Here is a 27,284-nt window from a genome sequence, read left to right on the forward strand (position 1 = left end):
GCAGGTATAGATCTAGGTGTATAACATAGGTAGTCTCATTTAATCCTACCAGTATCTCTGTGACATAGGAATTGTCATCAATTCCCTGTTTCCTTTGAAGAAACTGACTCTTGGGATCACTTCTGGGCCTTTTGGCCCAAGATCAAGTGTAGAAACTGACACACAGCGAAGTCAAATAAGTTAGGAGCCTTCTTTGAAGTCACAGTGGGTATGACTTTATTATTATTTTGTTTGGGTTTTGGTTTTTTGAGACAGTCTTGCTATGTAGTTCAGGCTGGCCTTGAACTAACTCATTATGTAGGCCAGGCTGGCCTTGAACTCTTGGTGATCCTCCTGCCTCAGCCTCTAGAGTGCTGAGATTACAGGCATGCACCTCCATGCCCAGAGTTATTACTTTCATAGATACAAGATACTTTGAAAATAAACTTATTATAAAAATAGAATATGTGTTAGATAGAAAATAAAATCAAAGACAAATGCTGGGCATGGTGGTGCATACCTATAATAGCAGCACTTGAGAGGCTGAGGCAGGAGGATCACCAAGAGTTCAAGGCCAGCCTGGGCTACATAGTGAGACCCTGTCTCAAAACAAAAAACAGGGCTAGGGATTTAGCTCAGTGGCACTGCGCCTGCCTTGCAAGCGCAATGTCCTAAGTTCGATCCCTGGTACCGCAAACAAACAAACAAGACAAAGAAGTCCTATAAAGTAAACACCATACCAAGTATTGAGAAGCATGCAGAACAAGCAGAAACTTCTTGTTCTACTAGTAGGAATACAGAGTGGCCCAACTGCTTTGGAAATAATCTTAGCATATTCTTTCAAAAGTTAAACATACCCACATAGGACCCAGCCATTTCCCTTTATAGTATTTATGCAAGAGAAATGAAAGCATATGTCTATTTGTACACAAATAAAAACTAGTACACAAATGCTAATAACAGCTTTATTTGTAAGAATCAAAAATTGGAAACAGTCCAAATGCTTACCATTGGATGAATAAATACATGAGCTGTGTTATATTCATACAGCAGGAAATTACTCAGAAATAAAAAAGAATTACTGATATATGCAACAACCTGAAAAAATCTCTTAATAATTATGCTGAAAGAAGTCAGACAAAAAAGAATTCATTCTCTATTATTCTACTTCTGTAAAATTGTAGAAAATGCAGCCAGACATGGTAATACATGCCTGTAATCCCAGCACCTGGGAAGCTGAGGCAGGAGGATTGCTACAAGTTCAAGGCCAACCTGGTCTACATAGTGAGTTCACAGCCAGCCTGCATTACTTAGCAAGACCCTGTCTCAAAAAACAACCAACCAAAGTCTAAAAAGTGCAAATTAATCTGTATTGACAGAAAGCAGATCTATGGTTTTAGGGGGCAGGTTAGGGAGAGGGAGAGAAAGAGACATGAGATTATTTCTGGGGGTAATGGCTGTGTGCACTATCTTGAGTATGTTGATGGGATATATATATATATATATATATATATATATCAACTCACCAAATTGAAGTCAGTTAAACTTCAATAAACCTGTGAGTACAGGTATATATAAACCCTGCTTTCTTTCTCCTTGTCCACAAGGTAGTCACTATTAGCAGTTAAATATATACATCTCCAGAATATTATATAAAACATATATTTGCAATATATGTATACTAATATATATACTAGTTCATTCTCAGCATATATTATATATATGCATCTTGCCAAACTTAATATAATAGACATTCCTTCAGTTGGTATCTGAAGACTTTCTTTTTGTACTGACTGCTTAGTTTCCTGTTACATAATATATGATGATTTATTTACCAGTATATTTACTGATCAGTATTTGGGTTGTTCCAGGTTTTTTTCTTTACAAACATTGCTGAATGGACAGTCTATAAATTTAGCTAGTATACCTGAATAATCATAATAATAGAGAAAAATTCCCTCATACAAAATTACCTTGTTAAGGAATTTGAACATTTTTGTCTCTACCAGCACTGGGAGAGTCAAGAAAGATGTCGTTAAGCCAGCCGTTGTAGTACCCACCTGTAATCCCAGCTGCTCAGGAAACTGAGGCAAGAGGGTGGCAAGTTCAAGACCAGCCTAGGCAACTTGGGGAGACTGTTTTTTCAAAATAAAATTTTTAAAAGGGCTAAGACTAGCTCAGTAGTAGAGTGCTTGCCTAGCATGTGTAAGGCTCTGAGTTCAATCTCCAGTACTGCAAAAAAAAAAAAAAAAAGAAAGAAAGAAAGAAAAAGAAAGATGTCATTATCAAGAAAGTTAAGAAGGTAGTGTTATATGAGGTTATATAGTTTTCAAGTCCAGTGTGTTTTCACATCTTTTGTTTGGTTCTCACTGAACCTTACAGTTGTTAGTACGGTATACTGTACCAGGTCTCTGCAAACTTTTGTATTATTAAGAATTGCTGCGCAAGCGCAAGGACCCGAGTTCAATCCCCGGTACCAAAAAAAAAAAAGAATTGCTGGAGGGGGCTGGGGATTTAGCTCAGTGGTTCCGCTGCCTGCCTCACAAGCGCAAGATCCCGAGTTTGATCTCTGGTACCAAAAAAAAAAAAGAATTGGTGGAGCTGGACGTGGTGGTGCAGGCCTGCAATCCTAGCACTCAGGAAGCTGAGGCAGGAGGATTGTCATGAGTTGGAGGCCAGCCTGGCCCACATAGTAAGGACCTGACCGAACTGCATAGCAAGACCCTGTCTCAAAAAACCAAAAAAAAAAAAAAAATCTTTGGGGGTGCTTGTTTAAATGCAGTATCATGCCTTCCCTCTGGGGTGGTGCCTGGCAATCTCCATGACTAAAGAAACCCTGGCATTTCTGATGTGAGTGGACCTCAATTTAAGCAAGGAGATGGGATTTTTTTTTTTTTTTTGGCAGGTTATGTGACATAATTTGTTAGTGAACTAGAAAGTCATGGGTCAAGTGTTTTCATTTCTATTTATCGTGGTGTTCCCCTAATAATAGTATATATTTTCACACAGCAAATATATAAGATATAGTGAGAGCTTCTGAATGGAGCACTGGGTAATTTTAATCTCTCAACCCACCTACTTATATAGTTCTGGAGTTGCTGACAAGCTAGCATATGAGACTGATTTACTCTTACAGATAGTTTTGGAGAGATTGTCTGATTTGAAGTCAGGTCCTAGTGGAAGCGTTCTTCCTGAGCAGTTCTCAGGGCTGCCCCCTGCCCCACCTGGCACTGTCCTTCTCTAGGCCTGGGAGCTCATCACAAATGCAGATTCTTGAATCCTGTTCTACAATTAATGAATCAGGAACTCTGGGAAATGGCCCAAACTGTATTTTTTTTAAATAAACATTTATTAAATTTAAAAAATATTTTTCTTATATTATTTTCCAACAAGGAAGGAAGGGAGGACCTACAGGTATGCAGAAAGGAAGCTCTCGAGACACCGTCACCAGGATGAAATGGGATTAGCTTTGTAGTTTTTATAATCTTCACAGAAGAATGCAATCTCAGTTTCACTGGCTTTGATTTATGTGCTTGATGAATAATTTTTAGTTTATCATACTTACAATTTCAGAATGGTGGTGGCAGGCTGGTCCTCAAAGAACACCTTGCTTTAGAAATACTATAAATTCCTTTACAGTTTGGTCCAAATTAACTCCATGATACACTACAGGTTTGAAATTGCGATGCTCAAATGAACGAATGAGGCGAACTGTAATTGTCACCTCTTCAGCAGCCATGTGAAGAAATATCATTTTAATCCAGCAATTTAACTCATAGGCAGGCACCTTATGGAATATCTTACAAACACACAGAACTCCCGGCTTCCCCTGCGGCTCCTCCGAGCGCGTGCGTACTAAGGCTCCCTTGGGTTCTGACTCCGCTGCTGGAGGCGGGAACGCCCCCAAAGTAGCGCTGACTTCTGATTGGGTGCTGCCGATCGCCGGAGCCCCAATCTGTATTTTAACAAGTTCTTTGGGTGATTCAGCTGCTTGCTAAATTTGGGAACCTCTGGGTTAGAGGATCAGACTATGGGAGGTCTGAGAATCAGCTTTTGATTTGTCATTTGTTGCTCTCTCTGGTTCTTAGGGGCTACAATGATCTAAACCAATTGGCAGCTTTCTTACCACTTAGGGACTGTTGAAACAACCAAGTTGGGAGACCGTTTAACTTAAAAGTTCTTGGATCTCACATTTTGGCATTAAGATCGTTTTAAGAGATTTCAGAATCTGCATTCTATTAAGTGGGATATTGCCAACATTTTACTAATTACTGATAACTATAAAGACAAAGTATTGATGGCTCATGAATACTAAACTTTATCAGTCCCTGGATGCTTTTAAAGCTAAGAAATACTCTGACAACAGAAGTCTGTGTTGAAAATCTAAAACCTCTGCTGCTTGTTTTGATCCCTAGGAAAAAGCCTCTCAAAGTAGCTATTAGGGTAGGCTATTTCTCTGATGCAAGAGTTGCCTTTTACAAAGAAGACCTTCTGTTTTTTCCAACCTCTTTCCTTTTAGGCGTTTTGGAATAATGGGACTCTACAAAGGCCTTGAAGCGAAACTGCTGCAGACAGTCCTCACCGCTGCACTGATGTTCCTTGTTTATGAGAAACTGACAGCTGCTACCTTCACCATCATGGGGCTGAAGCGTGCTGCCCACAAGCACTGAGATATGGCCCGGGAAAATGCAGACATTCTTGAGATGAGGCCTCTCCTTCCAAGTGAAAAGAAGCAATGCTCCTTTCACTCTGGCTCCTTCCCCCGCACATGTGACCCTCAGTGGCTGGAAAAGCATGGAGGGGGAAACAGGGAGTACAGCCCACTGGTCCTGTGGCTGTGTAACTTGCACAATGGCTGGTTGGATTTGGCAAAACTTTTCCATCTGAAGTTTTTCTTAAAATTACCAGTTATTCTCTTTCCCCAAACTCTCTCCCAGGTTCTAGGACAAATTCAGTAACATAATTCTTCTCAGATACTTTTGTGTGTCTTAGTCTTGGTATTTTTCTCACTAAAAGTAGTATTTTGCTGGTGCCATGGGCGTGACTTTATTTTTATTGGGCTTTTTTTCTCCTGCTTAAGGGGAGTTAAATGAACTATTTTGTGGAGGAAATGAATATTAATCCCAAATTCTCTTGCAAACTATTTGTAAACAACACTATTCATTAGTGTTTGATATAATTTTTTAAAATATTTTTAATCAGGAGGCTGGGGATTTAGCTCAGTGGTTCTGCCGCCTGCCCTAGCAAGCGCAAGGTCCCAAGTACGATTCCTAGTACCAAAAAGAAAAATATTTTGAATCAGCTCTATTAAAAAATGCTTGAAGTTTTATGTCCATCCATATAAAGCTCCAATCAGTTTACCCTACTCCAATAAATTGTCAGCACAAAAGATGTTCTTGGAAGTTGTTCTTTATTTCTTTATTTTTTTGGTACTGGGGATCGAACTTGGGACCTTGTGCTTTTGAGGCAGGGGGTGGAACCACTGAGCTAAATCCCTCCCCCAAGCTGTGTTTTTTTGGTACCGGGGCTCAAACTCAGGTCCTTGCGCTTTCAAGACAGGTGGTGGAACTACTGAGCTAAATTCCTGGCCCCAAGTTGTTCTTTATTGAGGTGTATAACCAGATGGCAAAAATCACCAAAAGGTAGGGAGAGGACATGCTTGTTATCTCAGCTACTCGGGAGGCTGAGGCAGGAGGATTACAAGTTCAAGGCCAGACAGACAACTTGATGTAGACCCCATCTCAAAATAAAAAGGGCTGGGGGGCTGGGGATTTAGCTCAGTGGCACCTTGCCTACCTCACAAGTGCAAGGTCCTGAATTTGATCTCGGGCACTGAAAAAAAATAAAAAGGGCTTGGGAAGGCCAAGGTAGCTGGTTCACAAGTTCGAGCCCAGCATGAGAAACTTAGCAAGAGCCTGCCTCAAAAAGTATTTTTTAAAAAAGGCTGGGGATGTAGCTGTAGCATGCATGAGGTCCTGGGATTCATCCCCAGCAGCACATTAAAAGGCGGGGGGAGTAAAAGGCTTGTGTAGGCTCTGGAATATTCTCTGCCTTTATAGACTGTGGGTGTAGGCCACATATTTTGAGATGCATTGGATTGAGGTTATTTCTATTTAGAAACATTCTTTAGACTTCTTTTCAAAGTATGGTCGAGCAAATGGTACCATTCACACCAGCTGACAGCTCGCTAGGCTTAAAGCTCGGCCTTCTGAATCATTCTGCAGTTGAACAAGATCCCTGGGTGATTCATGTTCACATTAAAGTTCAAGAAACCTCAGGGTCCCTGGCCCAGCAGAAGACAGGAGTGGTTTCAATGATAACAAAGATTTCTCTCAGAGGAAAGCTGGACTAATGTCTGAAGGCAGCCTCTGCAGGTCTTGGAGGCCACTGTCATCATTCACTTCCCTCAGAACATGTAGCCTGGAGTGGATTTAGACATCTCAGGCCACTCAGGATGCAAATTTTCTTGACATCAATAGAATAATTCTTTGGATTCCTATGACTTGGTTTTTGCTCCTTTCACAAAATGATGGGTTTTCATTTATAAGACTGTGAGTCAGCCAGTGGGAATAATAAGGATGCTGTTATGGACGGCAGTATTTAGTTCAATTTTGACTGTGGAAATTTCTCTTACTTCTCCTCTTTATTCCCTGTGGTAATTTCAAAATATGTGATTATTAAACTAGTAATAATTGAAAGATCATTGTACTTTTCTAGAAAAGGATAATTAGGAGGAACTAGACTGAACACTGATTCCCTATTTAAGCCAGAGATGTGAAGACAGAGTTGGCCCCATTACTACTTTTTTTTTTAAAGGTTTGCACATGTCTGTGGCGGGTCTTGGGTGGGAAACACAAAACTATTATTTTGATTTCTATACAGGAATGATTTTAATGGTGCCAGTGTACTTTTGTTGTTGTTTTAATTATGCTGTTCCTTTTGAAACTAGAATTTTGAGCTCAGGATATTGAGAGTTAATATGTTAGAATAACTTCCAGCCCAAATTATATAGCTACATTAGGTGTTTTGATGTGATAAAGTATTTGATGCTTTTTTCCTGATTTTATGAGCAAACAATTTAAGAACAACTTTTTCTGTTCCTTGTGGAAGCTTATAGACAACTAGTTGAAACTAGATAGTAACTCACCTAGTTTTGTAACCTTTGGTTAATAATAATTTGACTGGGAAAACTAAAGAGCTGAAATCCTTACAAGGGAAATGGAAGTATTTTTCTTTTTGGTTCTTTGTTCAGTTTCTTTAGAATATGAGGCTTAAGAAAACCTTAGGGATTACACTCATGTCTTTGAGGTAGAAAATTTAATTTCCGTAAATATTTAATCTCTGTTCTGAAGTGGACACTGTTCTGAAGGGTAATATTTCTACCCTTGTTTATTTTACAGTTAACTTTGAAATGCAGAGATATAATTTACCATAAGAACATAAGCAGTGGGAGTTAGAAATCTTGGATTTTATTCCCAGTTTTGCCATTGACTAACAAATTACATCATTTCCTGTGTTTCAGGTCTTTGGTAAGTGGAAATAATAATACTCACTGCCCACTTTAGAGGATGTGTAAGAGCTAATGCTGTCAGCTAAATCTCTTTATGATCGCGGATAGGGAAAATCTGAGGGAAACTTGCGACAGTGCCCAGATTTATGTAGCAGTTTCTCACTTTATAATCCCAACATCTCTATGAAATAGGTAGAGACAAGTAACACTATCCTCATATAATTAACAAAAAAAATGAAGACATACTATCAAGTGATTTGCCTGGTTGGAGCCAGGACTAGAATTGAGTTTCCTGCAGACTGGTGTAGGATTAAGAGAATGGGTTCCAGAATTAGACCACAGTTAGAGCCTTATTCCTCACTGTTACTGAACTTTTAGGAAACTTGAAGTTCCTTCACTGTAAAATTGAGATCTTGATAAACCCAGCTTATAGGGAATCCAGAGGATTAAATGAAATCATGTCCATAAATTGCTTAGCACACTGCTTGCCACATGAGAAGAGCTAGATAAATGTTAGTGATGACTTATATTATTACTGATTAGAGGTACAGCTGTTTGAGTAGAATGTAACTGGGCTCCAGTCTGGGTTTTGAGCCAGACCTGAATTGATTTTCATTCTATCACACATATTGGCCTTGTGGCCACAGACCAATCACTTACCTTTTCTGAGCCTCTGTGTCCTCCACTGTCAAAAACAACTTCTCCCCCAGTACCAAAAAAACAAAAACAACAACAACAACAACAGCAAAAACTTCTCAAGGCTGTCCTGAGGATTAAATAAAAGGTGTGTGTGTATGTGCGCGTGCATGAGCGTATGTATGCACAGTATTTGACATATATGTGCTTAATGTTTGAACCATGGAAATCACTCCATTTTCTCTGGTTTTTGGGCTTTTGTTTTCATTATGAATATTTCTTTTCTGGGAGACATTTGGTTTATCTTCTCAAAAGAAGTCTCAAGTGGTTGTTTCAGTAGCACAAGCACTAAGATGAGAGATTAGCATGGCACCCTGTTAGAGTGACACAAATTCACTAAGTGTTCCATTTTGTTTTGTTTTTTGTCTTTTGGGCTAGAGAGAATGGAGAGAGGAGTCAAATTCAGTAATTTTGTTTAATTAGTATGCAAACTAAGTCCCCCCAAAACTTACCAGTTAATCAGTAAAACACGAACTGGTTCAACATCAGAAAGTTACTGGTTGAGCTAGCAACTCTTGCCTCTTTTGAAAAGCTAACAAACAGTGACTTTATGGAGCCAGATGCCAAACATCTAAGGAGAGCTTTCCCACTTGCCAGTGAGTTACTTTTCCTGGCCAGGCAGGATGTCACCAGGATATGAAATATACAGAAAGGCTTACCCATAAGATTTTTGTGTATACAGTAATGTGGCTGCTCTGTGGTCTCCTTGCCATTACATAAATAAAAGGGCCTTGGGTTAGTGCTGACTTTGGGGGCCTGCTGGTAGCCCCTGAAATTTATGTACAGTGGGAATTAATGAGCAAGAAAAAGTTTTCCAGAATGTGGATGGGAGAAGAAATGAAAGAAAATTACCATTTAAAGATAGCCAGGTGTGGTGGCGCCTGGCTGTAATCCTAGCACTCAGGAGGCTGAGGCAGGAGGATCACCAGACTTCAAGGCCAGCCTGAACTATGCAGTGGTATGCTGTCTCTAAATAAATAAAGATAGAGAGTGGAAAGAAATTAGATGTAAGAAGGCGAGACAAGGTACCTTGCCTAGCACAACACTCAGAGATGTGTTCTAGAGTTGTGACTAGTCCATGCAGGGCTGTGAACTGTAGAGCCCAGTCTATAATGAAATTTAAAAAGAAGGAGAATTCAGTTTGGAACTATCATAGTGCATGAGAATAGGTAATAGATCTTCTGTGCATTGGATACCAGTCATAATTGATCTACAGACATCTTAGTATCCTTGTAATAACTCCAAAGATAGGAAGTTCATTCTCATTAACAGATAGGATGGCTGAAACTTAAAGAGCAACTTACCTGTAACCCCACACCTCATGAATAGGGCTCAGGATTCAAGGTTAGGACAGACTTCATAACTTTGGCATTGGTACTCTATATCCTTCAAATGTCCTTAAAGAGGGTGGGGGTTTAGCTCAGTGGTGCCACTGCCTGCCTCGCAAGTGCAGGGTCCCAATTTCAATCCCTGGTAACAAAAACAAAAACAGATGTCCTTAAAGAAAACCCTCTAACCTGGTGTGTAGTTCCCTTCTACATCCTAAAGAGGCATATGGTTGAAGACAGGTAATTCAGTGATGAACTGTCATTACCCCGTTCTAATACCACACAGCTCTTGGGTATGTGGCCTTTGTGTCCAACACTGGCTCCCTGAATCCATACTCTTTCTTACTTCTGTCCTGTTGTTTGTGCTTTCTGGTCTGGCTTTCTCTTCCTACTACTAGTGAATTCCCCTTTGGACCAGGTATCAGCTTTGTTCCCACATGCCCCAAGGCCAGTCTTTGTGCTCCCAGAGCATTTTGTGTACATGTCTATCATCGAACCTGCTACACGTTGAATACACCTTGAACTGCAGCAGCGTGTCTGTCTGTGGCTTCCCCAACGGGGGCAGGAAATGGGTCTTGACCAAGTATCGGCCAGTATCTTTCACATAGGCACCCACTTGTTGAGTATTTCTGACTAAAGACAATGCTGACTTTTTTCCATTCATTTGAATTTATGTTTGCTAATTAAGAATTTACATGTTTTTAGAATTCTTGTACTTTGGTGTTTTCTTGGTCGATTATCTGTTTCCCAGATTTCATTTCCTTAGATCAGTTAGTGGAACTTTTTTGAAGTATACTTAATTTGGTAGCCAGTTAGCTTTTTTAACTTTTAAAAACTAGTAAATTAATTAATTAATTTTTTAAAAACTCACTAGTGGCCGGGGATTTAGCACAGTGGTTTTGCCGCCTGCTGCGCAAGCTCAAGGACCCAAGTTTGATCCCCAGTACCAAAAAAAAAAAAAAACTCACTAGTTTTTGCTTTAAAGGAAGTTACCAAAATCCCTGCCATCTGGTATCATGTAGTAATTATTTCACATGTGCGTCGCTCTTGTTTTGGTCTAGCTGCTGTGGAACCTGTTGGAGTGACAGCCAGCATGGGCGGTGTCTCCCCATGTGGGCGCCACATGGACAGCCTTGATAAATTGCAAATTCCTATTCCAAGAATCATGTTCTATTCGTGTATTTAATAAATCATTTTTTATCATCCACCACATCTAAATTGAACATTTTTTCATGTGTTTATTGGCTATTTGTCTATCTTTGGAAAAATGTGTATTCAAGTCCTGTGCCCATTGTAGAATTGTGTTGTTTAGTTTCTTGTTGAGTTTTAGGAGTTTGCTGTGTCTACATATCCTGAATATTAATTCCTTATCAGGTATATGATTTGCAAAACATTTTCCCCCATTCTTTGGATTGCCTTTTTACTCTGTTGATGTTTTGGGGTTTTTTTGTTTTGTTTTTTTGGTGCTGGCGATCGAACTCCAGACCTTGTGCTTGCGTGGCAGGTGGTGGAACCACTGAGCTAAATCCCCAGCCTTGTTGATGTTTTTTGATGCACAAATTTTTAGACTTTTCATCAGGTCTGATTGTTTATTTTTGTTGTTGCATATGCCTTTGGTGTCCTATCCAAGAAATCATTTTCAAATTCAATGTTGTGAAGATTTTGCCCTAGGTTTTCTTCTAAGAGTTTTATACTTCGATCAATTTGGAGTTCATTTTCTGTGAAGGGTATTAGGTGAAGGTCCAGCTTTTTTGTGTGTGAGACAGTGTCTCACTCTGTAGCCCAGCCTGGCCCAAACTCAAACTCACAGTCCTCTCACCTCAGCCTCCCCAGTGTTAGGATTGCAGGTGTTCGTTACCACACACAGCTCCAACCTCATTCTTTTGCCTATGAATAATTTTCTCAATATCATTTGTTGAAACTAGTTTTTACTTTGTATTTGTTAGTGTATTAAAAATTATAAAAGCAGCCAGGGATTTAGCACAGTGGTTCCGGCGCCTGCCTCACAAGAACAAGGTCCCGAGTTTGATCCCCGGTACCAAAAAAAAGGTTCAAAAATTATAAAAACAAAAAAATAAATAAATTATAAAAACAATGGAGACTTAAGGTGAAGGAGAATTTTTACATTGAGAAAGTACTCTAATTTTGCTTTTAGCTTGCAGCTAGTTTATAGGTAAAGCATTTATAGTTTTTTTTAATGTACTCATTTTATTCTCTGTATTGTGAAATTTATTTTAGTTACTATTTTTTAAGAGATGAGGTGTTGCTGTGTGGTCCAGGCTGGCCTCAAACCCCTGGGTTCAAGATCCTCCTGCTTCAGCCTTCTGAGTAGCTGGGGGTAGGTATACCCCACTGCACCTGACTCTTAACTACTTTTATGGTATATAGATGGAAAATTGAGACACAGGTCTGGCCCAGGTCACACATAGCAAAGGATTGGGAGTCTGAAACAAATTCAGACTTCCTGATGTTATACCCAATGATCTTTCACTTGGCTCTGTATTTTTTAACTTAAAATTTTCTTTTAGGGCTGGGGGTTTAGCTCAGTCATTCTGCTGCCTCCCTTGAAAGCGCAAGGTCCTGAGTTCAATCCCCGGTACCAAAAAAAAAAAAAAAAGAATTTTTTCCCTGTCAAAAGTAATGCACTGTCATTTCAAATTTTTCAGAAAATATAGAAAAAAGAATGAAAATGAAGATACATATTGTACATATATGCACATCCATGTATATATTCCTACTATCTAGAAATCACTGCCAATATTTCAGTACATCTATTTAAATGTATTCACACATAGATATATTTATCCAATAAGGGGTTTTTAAATAGGATGTAAGTGTGCCTAATTTTGTAACTTTTTCATCTCAAATGTAATGTCAATATAATTTTAGTTGCATAAAATTGCATTGTATTAATATTTCATTACTTAGTTGGTTTCCCAAGGCATTAGTTAACCCAACTCCTTAGTTGGGTTGTTTGCAGACAAAATCCTTAATATACACATCTTTTTATTCTTTTCTGGTTAATTATTTAAGGAAAATTTCTAGGAGTTCAGTCCTGGGTCAAAGGGTTTGCCTACTGTGACATATTGTTATTAAATTAAAACTTCATCCTATCTGATCTCCCCCAAGTTCCAGTGCTGAGGAACCCAGAGTCTTGTGCATGCCAGGCACTCAGTCTTCTCTGAGCTACAGTTGCAGTCCTATCTAGTCTTTTATGCTCAAGGTCACATTGAACAATGTGAACATTTTCTTTCTCTCTTCACTGCCACTTGGCAAGCTGCAGTAGAAATTACATTTTGAGGGTTACAAGGAAGAAGGGTATGGTGTACCAAGGACAGGGCTGAATGTTCTACATGCTTTTTTACTTTTTTACTACATTTTTTTTTTTTTTTTTTGGTACCAGGGATTGAACTCGGGTCCTTGCACTTGCGAGGCAGGTGCCGAAACCACTGAGCTAAATTCCCAGCCCTTTTTTACTTAATTCTTATAATAATCCTACAAAATACAGAGTTACACGAGGGTTACCGAAATAAGTGTTAAAGAAATTCACAGCTGAGAGTTTTCTCCCGGCACTTAGCTGAGGTTGTGGAATACAGACTAAGGTAGAATAATTCCAGCTGACATTCACTGAGGATCCCCTGTATACCAGGTGCCATCCCAGGGGCCTGCTGGCTGTAGTCTCATTACATCCTCCAGAAGAGGTTCCAAAGCCCAAGTACTCTTCGTAGTTCTCTCCTTTAGCCTTCCACCCATGTCTCCACAGTCTCCCCCTCCATGTGCCTTTGTTATGTGGCAGTTTCTGGGAGGCAAGGACTTCCTCATCATCATTTTATCAATCACTGTGAACCATGGAGTTACACTGGACAAGGTGCCTTTGTAGACTTTATGATTATGATGGTTATGGAAATCAAAGACTTTTACAGGTTTTTTTTGACTTTATAAATAAGATCTCATTCGATAGAAAATGGCTGCATTTATTTTATTTTTAAAATTTTGCAGTTGTAGATATGAAGAAACCTTTAAACCACCAGGGGGCATTGCAGTCAGCCTCCTGAATCATCATCATTATAAATCACTGCTGTCAGATGCCTAGTGGAATTTGTTCCGTTAAACCAGAAAAAGAAGCATTTTCAGATTCAACAGTCTGAAGAACAGTGGTTTGTACTTGGAACATTGCCTTGAAGCAACATTTTCATATATAGAAGCAAAAGATGGAGTAGGTAGTATTTTGCTGAAGTTATATTCTTTTTCCTTTCCCTAAGCATGTGCCTAAACTTTTAATTTGCCATCCATAATTTATATTTTTTGCCCTGTACTTCTATCAATAGAAATCAAAGTCAGAGACATGAAAGTCACAGGTTTTGATCAGTAGCATCTACTTCTTTATGGTCTTTATTGGCATTCTTAAAAACTTGCAAAATTGACTGGCTTAAAGTGTGTTAACTCACTGTTTTCAGTTCACCATCTGGTAGACATGTCAATAAGCAAAAAAAATGATTAAAAGGCAGAGCAGGAGGGAGAATAGATAAAAGCCATTTTGACAACCCATGAATAGAAAAATCAATTCAAATCTTTATTTTTAAAAAAGTGTTGATGTAAACAGATACATCTCCACATCATCTGAAATAAATGTTGGAATTATTGAGGCTTCTAGGTTATAGATGACTAGAGACCTCATTAAGCTGTTCCAGGAGTTTTTGAGATACTAATTTATTTCACAAATACTTGTTTATTGAGTTTATTCATGCCAGGCACTTGCTAAGCACTGGCATACAAATATGAATCATAATTAATCTTTATATGTTGCTTGGTAGTTTACAAAACAATCTGGCAATTACCATCTTATTTGGTATTTATTTCAGAGCTATGAGGTTGATTACACAGCATCTCCATTTTATAAATGTAGAGACAGATTCAAATAGATAAATGACTCATTCACAGTCACACAGCCAATAAATGACAGCGTGACCAGAGATCTTATGACTCCAAGACCCATCCTTTCCCACAGTGCCCTGCTGTCTTCCTGGAAAGCAAAAGCCTATTCTCTCAAGGGAGGGTTTGCTAGGTACACTATGCCAGTGACCCACAATTGTTTATTATAGCAACTTGTGGAGTTTGTTTACTTTAATGAGCAACTTGGCAAATAAATTCAAGATTTTACCAATTTATATTTCTCTTTTCCAAAAATGAAATGTAGATTCAGTATGCAATGACAAAAAAGGATCCTTTTAAGTATTTGGTTGATATTTATTAGAATGTAGCTCTTTCAAAGCTATGCATCCCTGCGCTGTTCGTTAAGGTATGTGTTCTTTTTTTTTTTTGGTACTGGGGATTGCTTGCACTTGCAAGATAGGCATGGTGCCACTGAGCTAAATCCCTGGCCCCCCTTAAGGTATAATTTATGCAGTAATCTCCATGTTAAAAAGGATGGGCCTGGGCCGGGGATTTAGCTCAGTGGTTTCGCTGCCTGCTGTGCAAGCTCAAGGACCTGAGTTCGATCCCCAGTACCAAAAAAAAGGATGGGGCCATCATTCAATTGTCAAGCTTGGGTAAGAATGTCCTTACCATCCACAAATGTCTCTGGAATGGTTTTAATTATTTTGGTAGTTTGGGGAACACGGTAGCCTGAGTAGAACTTTATCAAGTACCTTTTGTGTTGAGTTGTATTTCTTTGTTCACTTACCTCCCTCATTTTAAAAGCACTGGGTCCTTATTACTGTTACCATGTCAGGCATTAATATGAGTACTCTGTAAATATTTGTCCATTGGGTATATATTGACATAAGTGGAGAGTAGTGTTGAATTTGGGTTTGCCTAAACCAGAGTGCCTATAGTAGAAATCCCTATAGTAATATGTATTTTGACCAAAAAAAAAAAAAAAAAAAGTAGGATATAAATTCCCTACTCACCATGGTGTTAGTTTTTCATTGTTGTAACCAAATACCTGAGAAAATCAGCTTACAATAGGACAGGTGTATTCTGGCTCATGGTTTCAGAGGTTTCAGTCCATAATCAGCTAGCTCCAAGGCAGAAACATCATGATGGAAGGATGTGGTAGAAGAGAGCTACTCACCTCATGGCAGCCAGGAAGCAGAGAGAGCAAGGGCGGGGGGAGAGAGAAGGACCAAGGACAAGATACACCCTTCAGAGGCATAGCACCAGTGATCTACTACTACTTCCTCATAACCCATTCAATTATAAACTCATCAATGGGTTAATCCATTGATGGGGTTAGTGCCCTCATGATCCAGTCACATCTTTAGGCCCCACCTCAAACATAGCTGCATTGGGAATCAAGCCCTCAATGCATTAGCCTCTAGTGGACACTTCATGTTTCAATCATATTAAATATATGGTGAATGGACTCCTACCTTGATCTGAACTGGTATGTGTCCAGGCAGAAGGGAGCTGAGAAATAACGGTATGATTTTTAAGAGCTTATAAGCAGCAGAGGAAACTATGTACTGAAAACAAGAATGCTGTTTGGTAGTCTGTGGTCACTTCTGTTCTTCAGCACAGATTTCATTTTTCTGTCCCCGCTGCCTAATCACAGGACTCACTAATGGTGCTTAATAAGTGTAGTTGCTTTGTATGAATGACACTCTGTTGATCAAGAGGTCAAATAATTTTTGAGCATCTGCCATGCACTAGCCACTTTGCTAAGCCATAGAGGTATGATGTAAATGAGAGCATAAGGTGCCTGCCCTCGTGGGACTTGCATTGGAATGGGGGAGACAGACAACAAGCATATAGACCAGGAAGTTGGTTTTAAATGGATAGAGTGCTGTAAAGAACATGAAGCAGGGAGTATGGTAATTAACATGCTTAACAGGTGTTTTACTTACCAATATCCATGTGAGAGAGAGACTGAAGGGATGGGTCTTACAGTGAGTGTGCTTGTATGAGGAAGGCAGAAGAATGGCGAGGGAGGGCACCAGGATGTGTAGAGATGTGTTTTTCAACTCATCTATGGGTGGCCATTATGATAGGGCTGTTGTGAACACAAGTGTACAAGCTTTTGTATGGACATTCAGTTTCATTTCTTGAGTATATACCTAGGAGTAGAATTGGAGAGCCACATGGTTACTTTATGTTAATTGTCTGAGGAACTGTCAGATTGTTTTCCAAACCAGATGCACCATGTTACATTTCTACTAGCCACTGTAAGTGTTCTATTTCTTCATATCCTTGCTGATGTTTACTGTCTGGGTTTTTTATTTTCTTGGTAGGTGTAAAATTGTATTTCTTTTCTTTTCCCTTAAATTCTTTTATTGGTACATTTTAGGTATACAATACATTTACATTTATCATTGGGTGCTTGTACCTGTACATGATGTATCTTGGTTCTTATTTTTTCCCCATTACCTGTGCAGCCTTCACCCCCTCCACCCTTCCCTATTTACATAGACTTTGTTTCCATTTTTTTTTCTTTTCTTATAATTTTTCCTTTCCCTTCTTTCCTTTCCCCTTCCCCTCCCATCACCCCTACCCCTTTGGACCTTTTCTTCCTATTTCAAATTATCAATTATTTGTTTTAATCATTTTCATCCTTATTTACACTTTCAGTTTCTCACACTAGAGAAACTATTGGGTATTTACACATGTGTGTCCTATTTATTTCACTTAAGAGTATGGCCTCAATAGGCATCCATTTAGCTATAAATGTCTCCAGTTTCTCATCCTTTATGGCTGAGTAATACTCCATTTTATTTTTTAAAAAACCCACATCTTCTTTATCCAGTTTCCAGTTGATGGGCATTTGGGCTATTTCCAAGCTTTAGCTATTACAAACTGTGCTGCTATAAACATGAGTCCACATATATCGCTGTGGCATGATTCTTCTAATTCTTTTGGGAAGATACCCAGCAGGGGAATAGCTGGGTCAAATGGGACCTCTAGTCCTAGTTCTTTGAGGTATCCATACTGATTTCCACAGTGGTTGCACCAGTGTAAAATTGTATTTCATAGTGGCTTTACTATGCATTTCCTTGGGCTGGGGATTTAGCTCAGTGGTTTCATTGCCTGCTGCACAACCACAAGGACCCAAGTTCGACCCCCAGTACCAAAAGAAAAAAACATGCTATGCATTTCGTCGATGACTGATAATCTCAAGGGTTTTTTTTTTTTTTGCATGTGATGTCCATTCAAATCCTTTGCCCACTTTCTAATTGCATTATCTTTTTATTACTAAGTTGTAAGAGTTCTTCGTATATTCTAGGTACAAATCACTTACCAGATAGGGAATTTAAATGTTTTCTCCCATTCTGCAGCTTGTCTTTTTACTTTCATAATAATGTCTTTTAAAGCACAAAAATTCGATCTAGTCCAGTTCATTCATTTTTCCCCCTAGTGTCATATATAAGAATCTATTGCCAAATCTGAGGTAATAAAGATTCAGTGCTACATTTTCCTCTGGAGACAGTCCATTCCAGCTGCTATAACAAAATCCCTTAAAGTGTATGGCTTATTTCTCAGAGTTCTGGAAGCTGGAAGTCCAAGATCACAGCACCAGCAAATTTGGTGTGTGCAGGCCCGTTTCCTGGCACATAGATAGTCCCTTTTCATTGTATGCTCATGTGGTGGAAGGGAAAGGCAGCTCTCTTGGGGCCTTTTTGATGAGGGCATAAATTCCATCCATATAGGCTTTACCTTCATAACCTTATCACCTATGGATAGGTGATGCCTATAAGATTGTACACTAATAAGACTTGGGGCAGGGAGCACCAGCAGCCTCTAGCCTTGAGATGGAAGCTGACCACCAGAGAGACCAAGGCATAATTACAGGGTTGTGACTTTCAGCCCCACTCCCTAATTGAGGGCAGGAGGAGAAGGACTGAATTGCCCTCTAAAGGTCAGTGATGTGATCAATCGTGCCTATATAGTGAAGCCTGTATAAAAACCCAAAGAGATTGAGTTTGGAAAGATGCCTGGAGGTTGGTGCAGCCAGAGAGGGCATGGAACCACCTTGCCCCTTCCCACATGCTTTGCCCCTGTGCCTCTCCTATCTGGCTATTCACCTGTATCCTTGGTAATTTCCCTTTTAATACATGGGTGTCTGCTAGAGTTTGTTCTTCAGTGGTCCTCAAAGGCCATGTCCCCAGCTTGGTGCCATAGGAAGGCAGAGGAAACTTGGAGATGGAGCCTAGTGGGAAATACACCAGTCCTGGTGGCGGGGGGCATGTCCTTGAAGGAGATTGTGGGACCCTGGTCTTTTCCACTTTCACTCCTGTTTCCCAGCCAAGAGGTAAGCATACCCCTTGCTGTGGTTTGCTGCCTCTCCCCAGGCCCAGCATAACATGGCCAGTTGATCATGGACCGGAACTTCTGCAACTGTGAGCCAAAATAAACCTTTTTCTTTAGAAGTCAATTATTTCAGTTATTTGATTATTTCAGTAACTGAATAACAGGAAGTTGACTAATGTAGTACACTTAAGCATTTCCGAGTTTTGTGAGGTACTCTAGCAAATTAACCAGACCCAAGGAGGAGAGGAGTCACAGAATTTATAACCAGTTGGTCAGAAGCAGAATTTATAACCTGTGCTTGTGATTGCCATCTGAGGCAGGAGACAGTCTTGTGGGACTGAGCCCTCAACCTGTGGGATCTGGCACTATGTCCAGCTAGATAGTGTCAGAATTAAATTAAATCACAGGACACCCAGCTGGTGTCTGCAGGATAATCTGCCAGAAAATTGTTTGGTTGTATGTGGGGAGAAATCCCACATACATTTTGGTGATCAGAGGGGTAGTGTTAACTATTGTATTGTGTGACAGCAGAAAGTAGGAAAAGCCCTTTGGTTTTTCTGTCTGTACTAAGTGCCAACTTTGGAAATACATTTTCAGACACACTGAGAACATTTACAACAATTTACCACCATATAGTGAGATAAAATCTGTTTCCCTGAGGTTTCTATCTTCAGGCCCTAGTTCTGCCAGTTGGAGCCTAGAGACGTGTTACTTTTCCAGTAATAACCCTTCCAAGGTTTAAAGATAGCTTCCATGTACCCAGTGAGTCCTCTCTCCTTCACATTCAATATTTCCATTTTCTTTCTACAGATCTCCTAGGACATAGCTTTCCCTTCTCTAACCTTCCAGGTTACCTCTTCTGAATATATCCAGTTGACTCCTATCTTTATCTAGGGCCCATCTTTCATTTTAGGAGAAATTAACTGTGCAAGATGTTTTACACACAATGCCTTATGTAACCTTGTAATTACCTTATGAGGCATGTGGTAATAGCTTTATTTTATAGATTTACCTCATTGTTTCACATGGGGTATTGACCAGATAGGAGGCCAGAAGATGACCACCACCTCTGGGTGCATGTTGATGCCATTTACCAGAATAGAAAATGTTGGTGATCTGGTTGAGTAGGCAACAAAGGTCTCTCCTTGGATGTTTAGTTGACTTCTCAGACCTAAGTGTCCCACACCAGTCTCTATTCCTGTGTAATAACCAGCTGGTCTCCAAGTTCTCATCTCTGGGCCTGGCATCACCATTGACTTAGTCGTTCAGGCCAAAAGCTTTGGAATCATCCATTCTTCCTACTCTGCCATCAGTCAGTCCTTCCAGAATGTATTCCAAATCCTGCCACTTCTCAAGTTCTCCACTTCTCCCACCAAGTCCAAGCTCCTGTTGCTCTTGTCTAGACCCAAGGAAGGGCTTCTTAATTTATCTTCTTGCTTCTGTGGTGGTTCCTCCACTTTCTCTTCCCTACACTAGAACCAGAAGGATCTTTTTGTAAATTAGATCTGGTTGCCTCTTGCACTCATTCCTACAGTCTTCTAGTAATCAGGATTAAATCCAGAATCCTTTGTGTGGCTCTCAAGGTCATGATCTGACTCCTGGCTACCTCCGTAAACTGATTCCAGCACCACACACACACACACACACACACACACTCTGTACCTGTCCCTAGTGCCTAGGACAGTTCCTGCCACACAGAAAACACTATAAAGTTATCCAAGTGAATGATTAATACTTTGATGTTTGGGTGTGCTTCAGAGAATGGCTGTTGATCTCTGGTGGGGTGTGCACTGAGGATTTTCTGGGGCTCCGGTGTTCTGGTTTGCCTGGTGAAAAGGAAGCCATGGTGCTCGGAGTCACCAGGGACATGAAAATTAACACTGAAAATAAGGCCATGATCAGTATGGCAGGAGCAAAGTGTGTGCCCCTGGCCACCGCTACAGGCTCCAAGTTAGGTCTGAGGCCAAGAACAGCTCTTGGAGACATAGGTAACAAAGTCAGTGAGCAGCTATGAGCCAGAGTACCTCTGAAAAAGGAAGTAAAACCTTCAGTGACTGGCAAAGTTATTGCTAAAAAAAACTACAGAAACCTCTGGAAAAGGTGCCTGTGTGTATGCCAGAGCCAGAGGCTGAACCTGAGCTTGTTAAGGAAGAAAAACTTTCTCCTAAACCTATTTTGCTTGATTCTCCCTCTCCAAGCTCGATGGAAACTTCTGGATGTACCCTTGCAGAAGAATATCAGTGTTGGGCTTTCTCTGATGTAATTCTTCCAGTGAATGATGTGGATGCAGAAGATAGAGTAGATCCAAACCTTTGTAGTGAGTATGTGAAAGATATCTATGCTTATCTCAGACAACTTGGGGAAGAGCAGTCAGTCAGACCAAAATACCTACTGGGTCAAGAAGTCATTGGAAACATGAGAGCCGTGCAAATTGACTGGCTAGTATAGGCTCAAATGAAATGCAGGTTGCTGCAGGGGACCATGTACATGACTGTTTCCATTATTGATCGGTTCATGCAGAATACCTGTGTGCCCAAGAAGATGCTACAGCTGGTTGGTGTCATTGCCATGTATATTGCAAGCAAATATGAAGAAATGTACCCTCTACAAATCGATGACTTTGCTTATGTGACTAACAACTTTCACTAAGCACCAAAATCAGATGGAGATGAAGATTCTAAAAGTTTTAAACTTTTAGTTTAGTTGCCCACTACCCCCTGCACTTTCTTCGCAGAGCATTAGAGAGGTTGATATTGAGCAACATACTTTGGCCAAAGACCTAATGGAACTAACTGTGTTGGACTATGATATGATACACCTTCTTCCTTCTCAAACTGCAGCAGGAGCTTTTTGCTTAGTGCTGAAAATTCTTGATAATGGTGAATGGACACCAACTCTGCACCTCTGCACCGTTACCTGTCTTACACTGAAGAGTCTCTTCTTCCTATAATCCAAGATCTGGCCAAGAATATAGTCACTGTGAGTCACAGGCTTACCAAACAAGTGTGCCACATCTAAGCATGCTAAGATCAGCATTCTAGCACAGCTGAATTGTGCATTAGTTGAGGATTTGGCCAAGGCTGTGGCAAAAGTGTAACTTTGTAAACTTGAGTACTGTAACTGCAAATGAAATTGGCACTATATGCCACCTGTACATACTATACTGCATTTCATACTTTTTAATAAAGGTTGTGGCCCTTTTTACTTTTCATACTTTGAAAAAAAATATTTTGATTTCAAACACTTCAGTGAGCTAGGAGTAGAGCTCAGTAGGTCACTTACTTGACATGTGTCAGACCATAGATTTATCCCCAGCTCTGCAAAACAAAAATAAAAAACCTTCAGATGGGCCGGGGATTTAGCTCAGTGGTTCCGGTGCCTGCCTCGAAAGCGCAAGGTCCCAAGTTCGATCCCCGGTACCAAAAAAACAAAAACAAAAACAAAAACCTTCAGTTGCCCAGGGCAGGGTTTTTTACACTGGCACTATTGACATTTTGTGCTGGATTATATATAATATATAATATTATATATTATATATAATTCTATATATTATATAATTATATATATTATATAATTACATATATAATATATATATAATATAATTACATATATATAATATATATATATATAATATATATATCCTCCCTAAAGGGTAAATCCCCTATAACTGAGAACCACTGCCTTCAAGAAACCCAATCCAGATTCACCTGGAGAACTTGAAAAACAAAGCAAATACCAAACCTTATTTGACAGACTCAAAATCTCCTTAGGCAAAGATCTAAGTATCTGGACACAGTGATAAGTCCTAAAAGATAAACGCAAAACACTTTATTATCCAGCCTCTTCTTTTCTCTCTTTGCATTGCTTTTTATCACCTGTTCTTCCAAGCTTACCATGCTGTTTTATGTCTCCATTTCTCTACATGCACTTCTTTCCTGGCACAGAGGCTGCTAGGTTGCTTACTAATTCCCATTTCCTCTTTCTTCATTAGTAACAGAATCTTGTAGAGTTGAATCGTGACTATGTATCCAGTTATATAACACATTTCACAGCCTTCCTTACAGATGGTGGTGGCTTTCCCCTCCTCCTTCTCCTCCTCCTCCTCATTCTGTATTGGAAAAAAATTATACATGAATTACATTTTGGTTGCATAGGCTTCAAATAATATAAATGTCACATCTTTTAGAGATCTTCCCCCTAGAAATGGCCACCATCAATAGTTTGGCATATAATCTTCTGATCTCTTTCTATGAATTTAAATCTTTATTTTCTACCTAGTAACCCCAATATTTTTGATTCTTCAAGTGCTAATTAATGTTTATCCTTTTTCATTGAGGAATTCTAAGGCACATTTCTTTTTGTTTTGGGTTTTTTTGTTTTGTTTTTTTGTTGTTGTTTTTTGGTACCAGGGATCGAACTCGGGACCTTGCGCTTGCAAGGCAGGCAGCAGAACCACTGAGCTAAATTCCCAGCCCTAAGGCACATTTCTTTTTAAGGAATCCTTTCCTAAGAAAAGAAAATCCTGAAATTTTAGATTAAAGAAGTATCAGAGTTCTCTAGAGAAACAACAAATAAGGTGTTTTAAGAGGAGATTTATTACAGGAATTGATTCATGCTGGTACAGAGGCCGAGAGGGCTCATGATCTGCAGCTACAAGCTGGAGAAGCAGAAAAGCTGGTGGTGTAGGTCCCAGTCTGAGTCTGAAGGGCCAGGAACCAGAATAAAGATGTCCTGGGGCCGGAAAAGACGGATGTCTCAGCTCAGTAGAGAGCGAACACCTTCCTTACAGCTCTCTTTCTTTTCAGACCTTAACAGAGTGCATGGTACCCACCTACATCGGTGACAGTGATCTTTTTTTAACTCGGCCTACTGATTCACAATGCTGATTCCTGTTTCTTCTGGAAACAGCCTCACAGACACACCCAGAAATAATATTTCTCAAACCATCTGGAAATCCTTTAGTCCAGTCAAGTTCACACAAAATTATCCATCACACATCCACGTCCTGTCAACATCATACCCAAATGCACTTCCTTAAGCCAGACTTCATCTCCAAATGAAGACAGTAACAAGGTCATGATTCTGCCTCACATGTCACTAATCTGTGTCCAGCTGAATTTCTGTCTTAGTTTGTTTGAGCTGCTATAATAAAATCCATAAACTACCTTAAACACAACAGAAATTTATTTCTCACAGTTCTGGAAGCTGGGAAATCCAAGATCAAGGTGCTGGCAGCTTTAGCATCCTGTCACAGACAGCATCCTTTGGTTGTAAATTGACATGGTTAAGGGTCAGTCCTCATATAAGGACACTAATCCCATTTCTGGGGTCTTCTCCATGGAGGGTACACTGCTCTTTTAACTTTAATCAGGTGTCTCCTGAGTTTGTGTTTTGTTTTCTGTGGTGTACTGAAAGCCCGTTTTTCTCCTTGGCCAGGTGAAAGTTAGCTTATCTTGACTGTATCCTCTTCAGAGAGGAAGACCTCATCTTCAAGATAGAGGCACTTAAAAAAAAAATAGAGGCACTTGCTGGCAAAGCAGGCAGCAAGGGCATAGATCTAGGGCTAGCATGTAATTTCTAGTCCAAAAAAACTAGCAGAGCTTTACTGTATCCCAGGCATTGTGGAGACACTGAGAAGAGTACAAAGAAAAATGAAGCAATCCTAGCTGTGCAAGAAGCTTGCAGTTATTTTGGAAGAATACCAGCAAAACAAATTGTTTACTTTTCTGTACTTAAAAACCAGAATCTATAAAATTTACATTATTATTTCTTCCTGTGTAAACACAAGGCCCTGATGTATGCTGTATTTCATTGCACATTCTAACATGGGAGCTCTGAGTACTGATGAAAGATGAGGTGAGCTATAAAGATGATAACACTGGACTAGGGGGTAGCTCAGTGGTAGCGCGCTTGCCTACAGTATGCATGAGGCCCTAAGTTCTATCCCCAGCACTGAAAAAAAACAAAAGACCTGCAGGTTTAAGCCCATCTCTCCAGTGAACTATGAGCTCATTTGGAAAAGAAAGTGCATGAGTTGCCAGGGGTTTGCTATGAGGATTTCTATGCACTGTCAGGAGGCGTTATTGACAGAACAGGATCAGTTGTAGAGCAGAGAGTCTGATGTCTTGTGTTCTTATTCCCTTCCCCCTGGCTCCAAGCAAATGGGCAGAACCAAATGAGGCAGAAAGATGAAAAGGAAGAGTGGGATTCTACCACGAGAGTTAGATATGCTCTGGCGGTGACTCGTTTGGAACTGTCCTCTCTCCACAAAGTTTAACTCTGAGCCCAGGTTTCATAGATTCACATGTGACTGTCCTTAACAGACCACCTGGCCACATCGCTGTGCCAATTGTCATACACTGAGCTTTGGTCAAAACATTCGGATGCTCTCAAACTTTAAGGCAGAGTGGTGGAGATTAGCAATCAGGGCTTCGTGGAACCCTCACATATCCCCTTATCGTGCTTCCTCCAAAGCCAGCCACCATCTTGGAGCATGTGGTAGAGCAACCTTTGTTACCATACTCTGAACTTCTAGTCATACTCCTTCCTCCCAAGCAAGTTTTGCCCAAATGATTTCCAACTGTGACACAATTTAAACTTTTCTGCCCTCATTATCCAAATTTCCTCACTGAAGAAAACTGAAAGAAATTAAATCAATATTTGAAGAAAAACAATTGCCCAAGCCAGGAATGGTGGCACACACCTGTAATCTTAGCACTTGGGAGGCTGAGGCAAAGGGATCACCATGAATTTGAGGCCAGCCTGGGCTGCATAGTGAGTTCAAGTCTGCCTTGGATTTGTGTGAGACTGTCTCAAAACACAAAAACAAGCCACCCAGAGTTCTTCCACACACAACCATTGTCAATTTTGGGGATGTTTCTCATTTATCTGTCTATATCTAAGTATATGTCTAGAAAACTATGATTGAGAGATATATAGTTTAGATCAGTGTAATAGGCAATCTTCATCCTGTTTTTGTCACTCTATATCAGATTATACCTAGTTCTCTATGTCATGGATTTGTAAACATGATTTTTTTTTTCTTTAGTGTGAAAGCCTTCACACTAAGCTACACCCCCACCGGTTTTTATTTTTTATTTTGAGACAAGTTCTCACCAAGTCACTAAGTTGCCAAGGCTGGGCAGGCTTAAATTTGGAAATCCTCCTGCCTCAGCCTCCCACAGTGTTAAAATTACAGGTGTGCACCACCATGCCAGCTGTAAACATAACTTTTAATGCCCCACCCCATTGTTAATGGAGCCCAGTGAATGCTGGGATCTCCACAGCTCACAAATTAGGAGCTGTTGGGAGTGAAGGGAAGAAGTCAGAAAAGAAATGCAAACTTCTATGCAAACTTCTGCCCTCTCGAAGAAAGGTCAAGGTCACCTCAGATTTGACTGGTGGTTAACAGTGTGGACTGGCCCCAGACTGCCTGCCTCCAGCCTCAGCTCCACCACTCACTGCCCGTGTGATCTCAGGCAGGCTGGTTTGCCTTAGTTTTCCCATCCATGAGGTGGAGATGATAACTGTTCTTTCTTCACAGGGTTTTGTGGAAGACTTAATGAGTCTGAGGTGCACATGGACAGTGCCTGTCATTTCCTAAAAGCCATTTAAGTGTTGGCTACTTTCCTTAGCTATGGGCAGAGGTCGTACAGAAAGGATGTAATACTTCTATTTTGTACCCTTCTACTATAATTTAAGTTTTTATCCCCTTCAACAGGGTCCTTTATTTTGCTAAGGACCAAATGTGTTGGTTCAGTATGGATATTAGAATTTAATTCTGAAGGGAAAGAAAGTACATTCAGGGAAATAAAATCCTCCACAAGCTTAGCATATCATTAACTTTTTTTCTTCAAGAGATGCCAAAGGTCTGATTCCTCTTGATAAATACTCGATGCAGCTTTTCCAGGGCTTGAGGTTCTGCTTAGCAAAAGCCAGGTGCGTGGCTCTTTGCCTGCGAAGCTCTGATTACTTCCATGATCTTCTCGTGCTTGACAATCATTTCATCTGCAGTCTGTCCCAAGGACTCAGATGGGAAAGTGAGCCATGGTTAGTCACCACTGGCTGGCTGGAGGGCCGGGGACCTGAGCTCACATCCCAGTTGCTTCCTTAGTTCTTTCCCTGGTTGTCTGAGTGGCTTTGGGCAAATTGTACCACATCTTGGAAGCTTGCTTTTCTCTTCTAGAGAGTGGGTGTCTTACATAACAATTTCAGAGTGATGGTAGAGGGTTCAATTCAGTATAAGGGCTCGGTAGCAGGCCCCAGCACTCATGATCCCCAGCACCTCCAAAATTCAATAACATGCAAGATAGCAGAAATTAAAAGCTGTCATTTGGTTTTGTCATTCTTATCATCAGACAGTATGACAAACCCGTTGCTCTGATGCCCCTCCTGGAAGCACTTTGGTTGTTTATTCCCTACCATCCCTCGTCCACAGTGGGGCCTCTGGATGCCTGCCATGCCTGATCACGGGCGTGCTGAACAGATAATTGGGGGTCAGGCTTTGTCTTCCTGTGGCTCTAATAATG

The 27,284-nt window shown here is 40.2% G+C and overlaps 1 protein-coding gene and 2 pseudogenes across 9 annotated transcripts in view; 2 read left to right on the top strand and 1 right to left on the bottom strand.

Annotated features, from left to right (window-relative positions):
- Slc25a17 (solute carrier family 25 member 17) overlaps nt 1-10,718 on the top strand; it is a 61,212-nt gene extending 50,494 nt beyond the window's left edge. For all 9 annotated transcript variants that reach the window (XM_004845538.4, XM_021258942.2, XM_021258941.2 and 6 more), the window contains one exon: nt 4,499-10,718. In XM_004845538.4, coding sequence (XP_004845595.1) covers nt 4,499-4,649 — 151 coding nt within the window. In that variant the 3' untranslated portion in view covers nt 4,650-10,718. The remainder of the gene's footprint in view (nt 1-4,498) is intronic.
- Nucleotides 2,783-3,815, bottom strand: LOC110349369 (UPF0538 protein C2orf76 homolog pseudogene; annotated as a pseudogene).
- A 137-nt stretch (nt 10,719-10,855) lies between the features above and the next one.
- LOC147827453 (G2/mitotic-specific cyclin-B1 pseudogene) lies at nt 10,856-22,231 on the top strand (annotated as a pseudogene).
- Nucleotides 22,232-27,284: the final 5,053 nt, after the last annotated feature.

This window comes from Heterocephalus glaber, unplaced genomic scaffold (genome assembly GCF_053883595.1).
Source record: "Heterocephalus glaber isolate CG9 unplaced genomic scaffold, H.glaber_assembly_v1.0 deba00001444, whole genome shotgun sequence".
Taxonomy (NCBI): Eukaryota; Metazoa; Chordata; class Mammalia; order Rodentia; family Bathyergidae; genus Heterocephalus; species Heterocephalus glaber.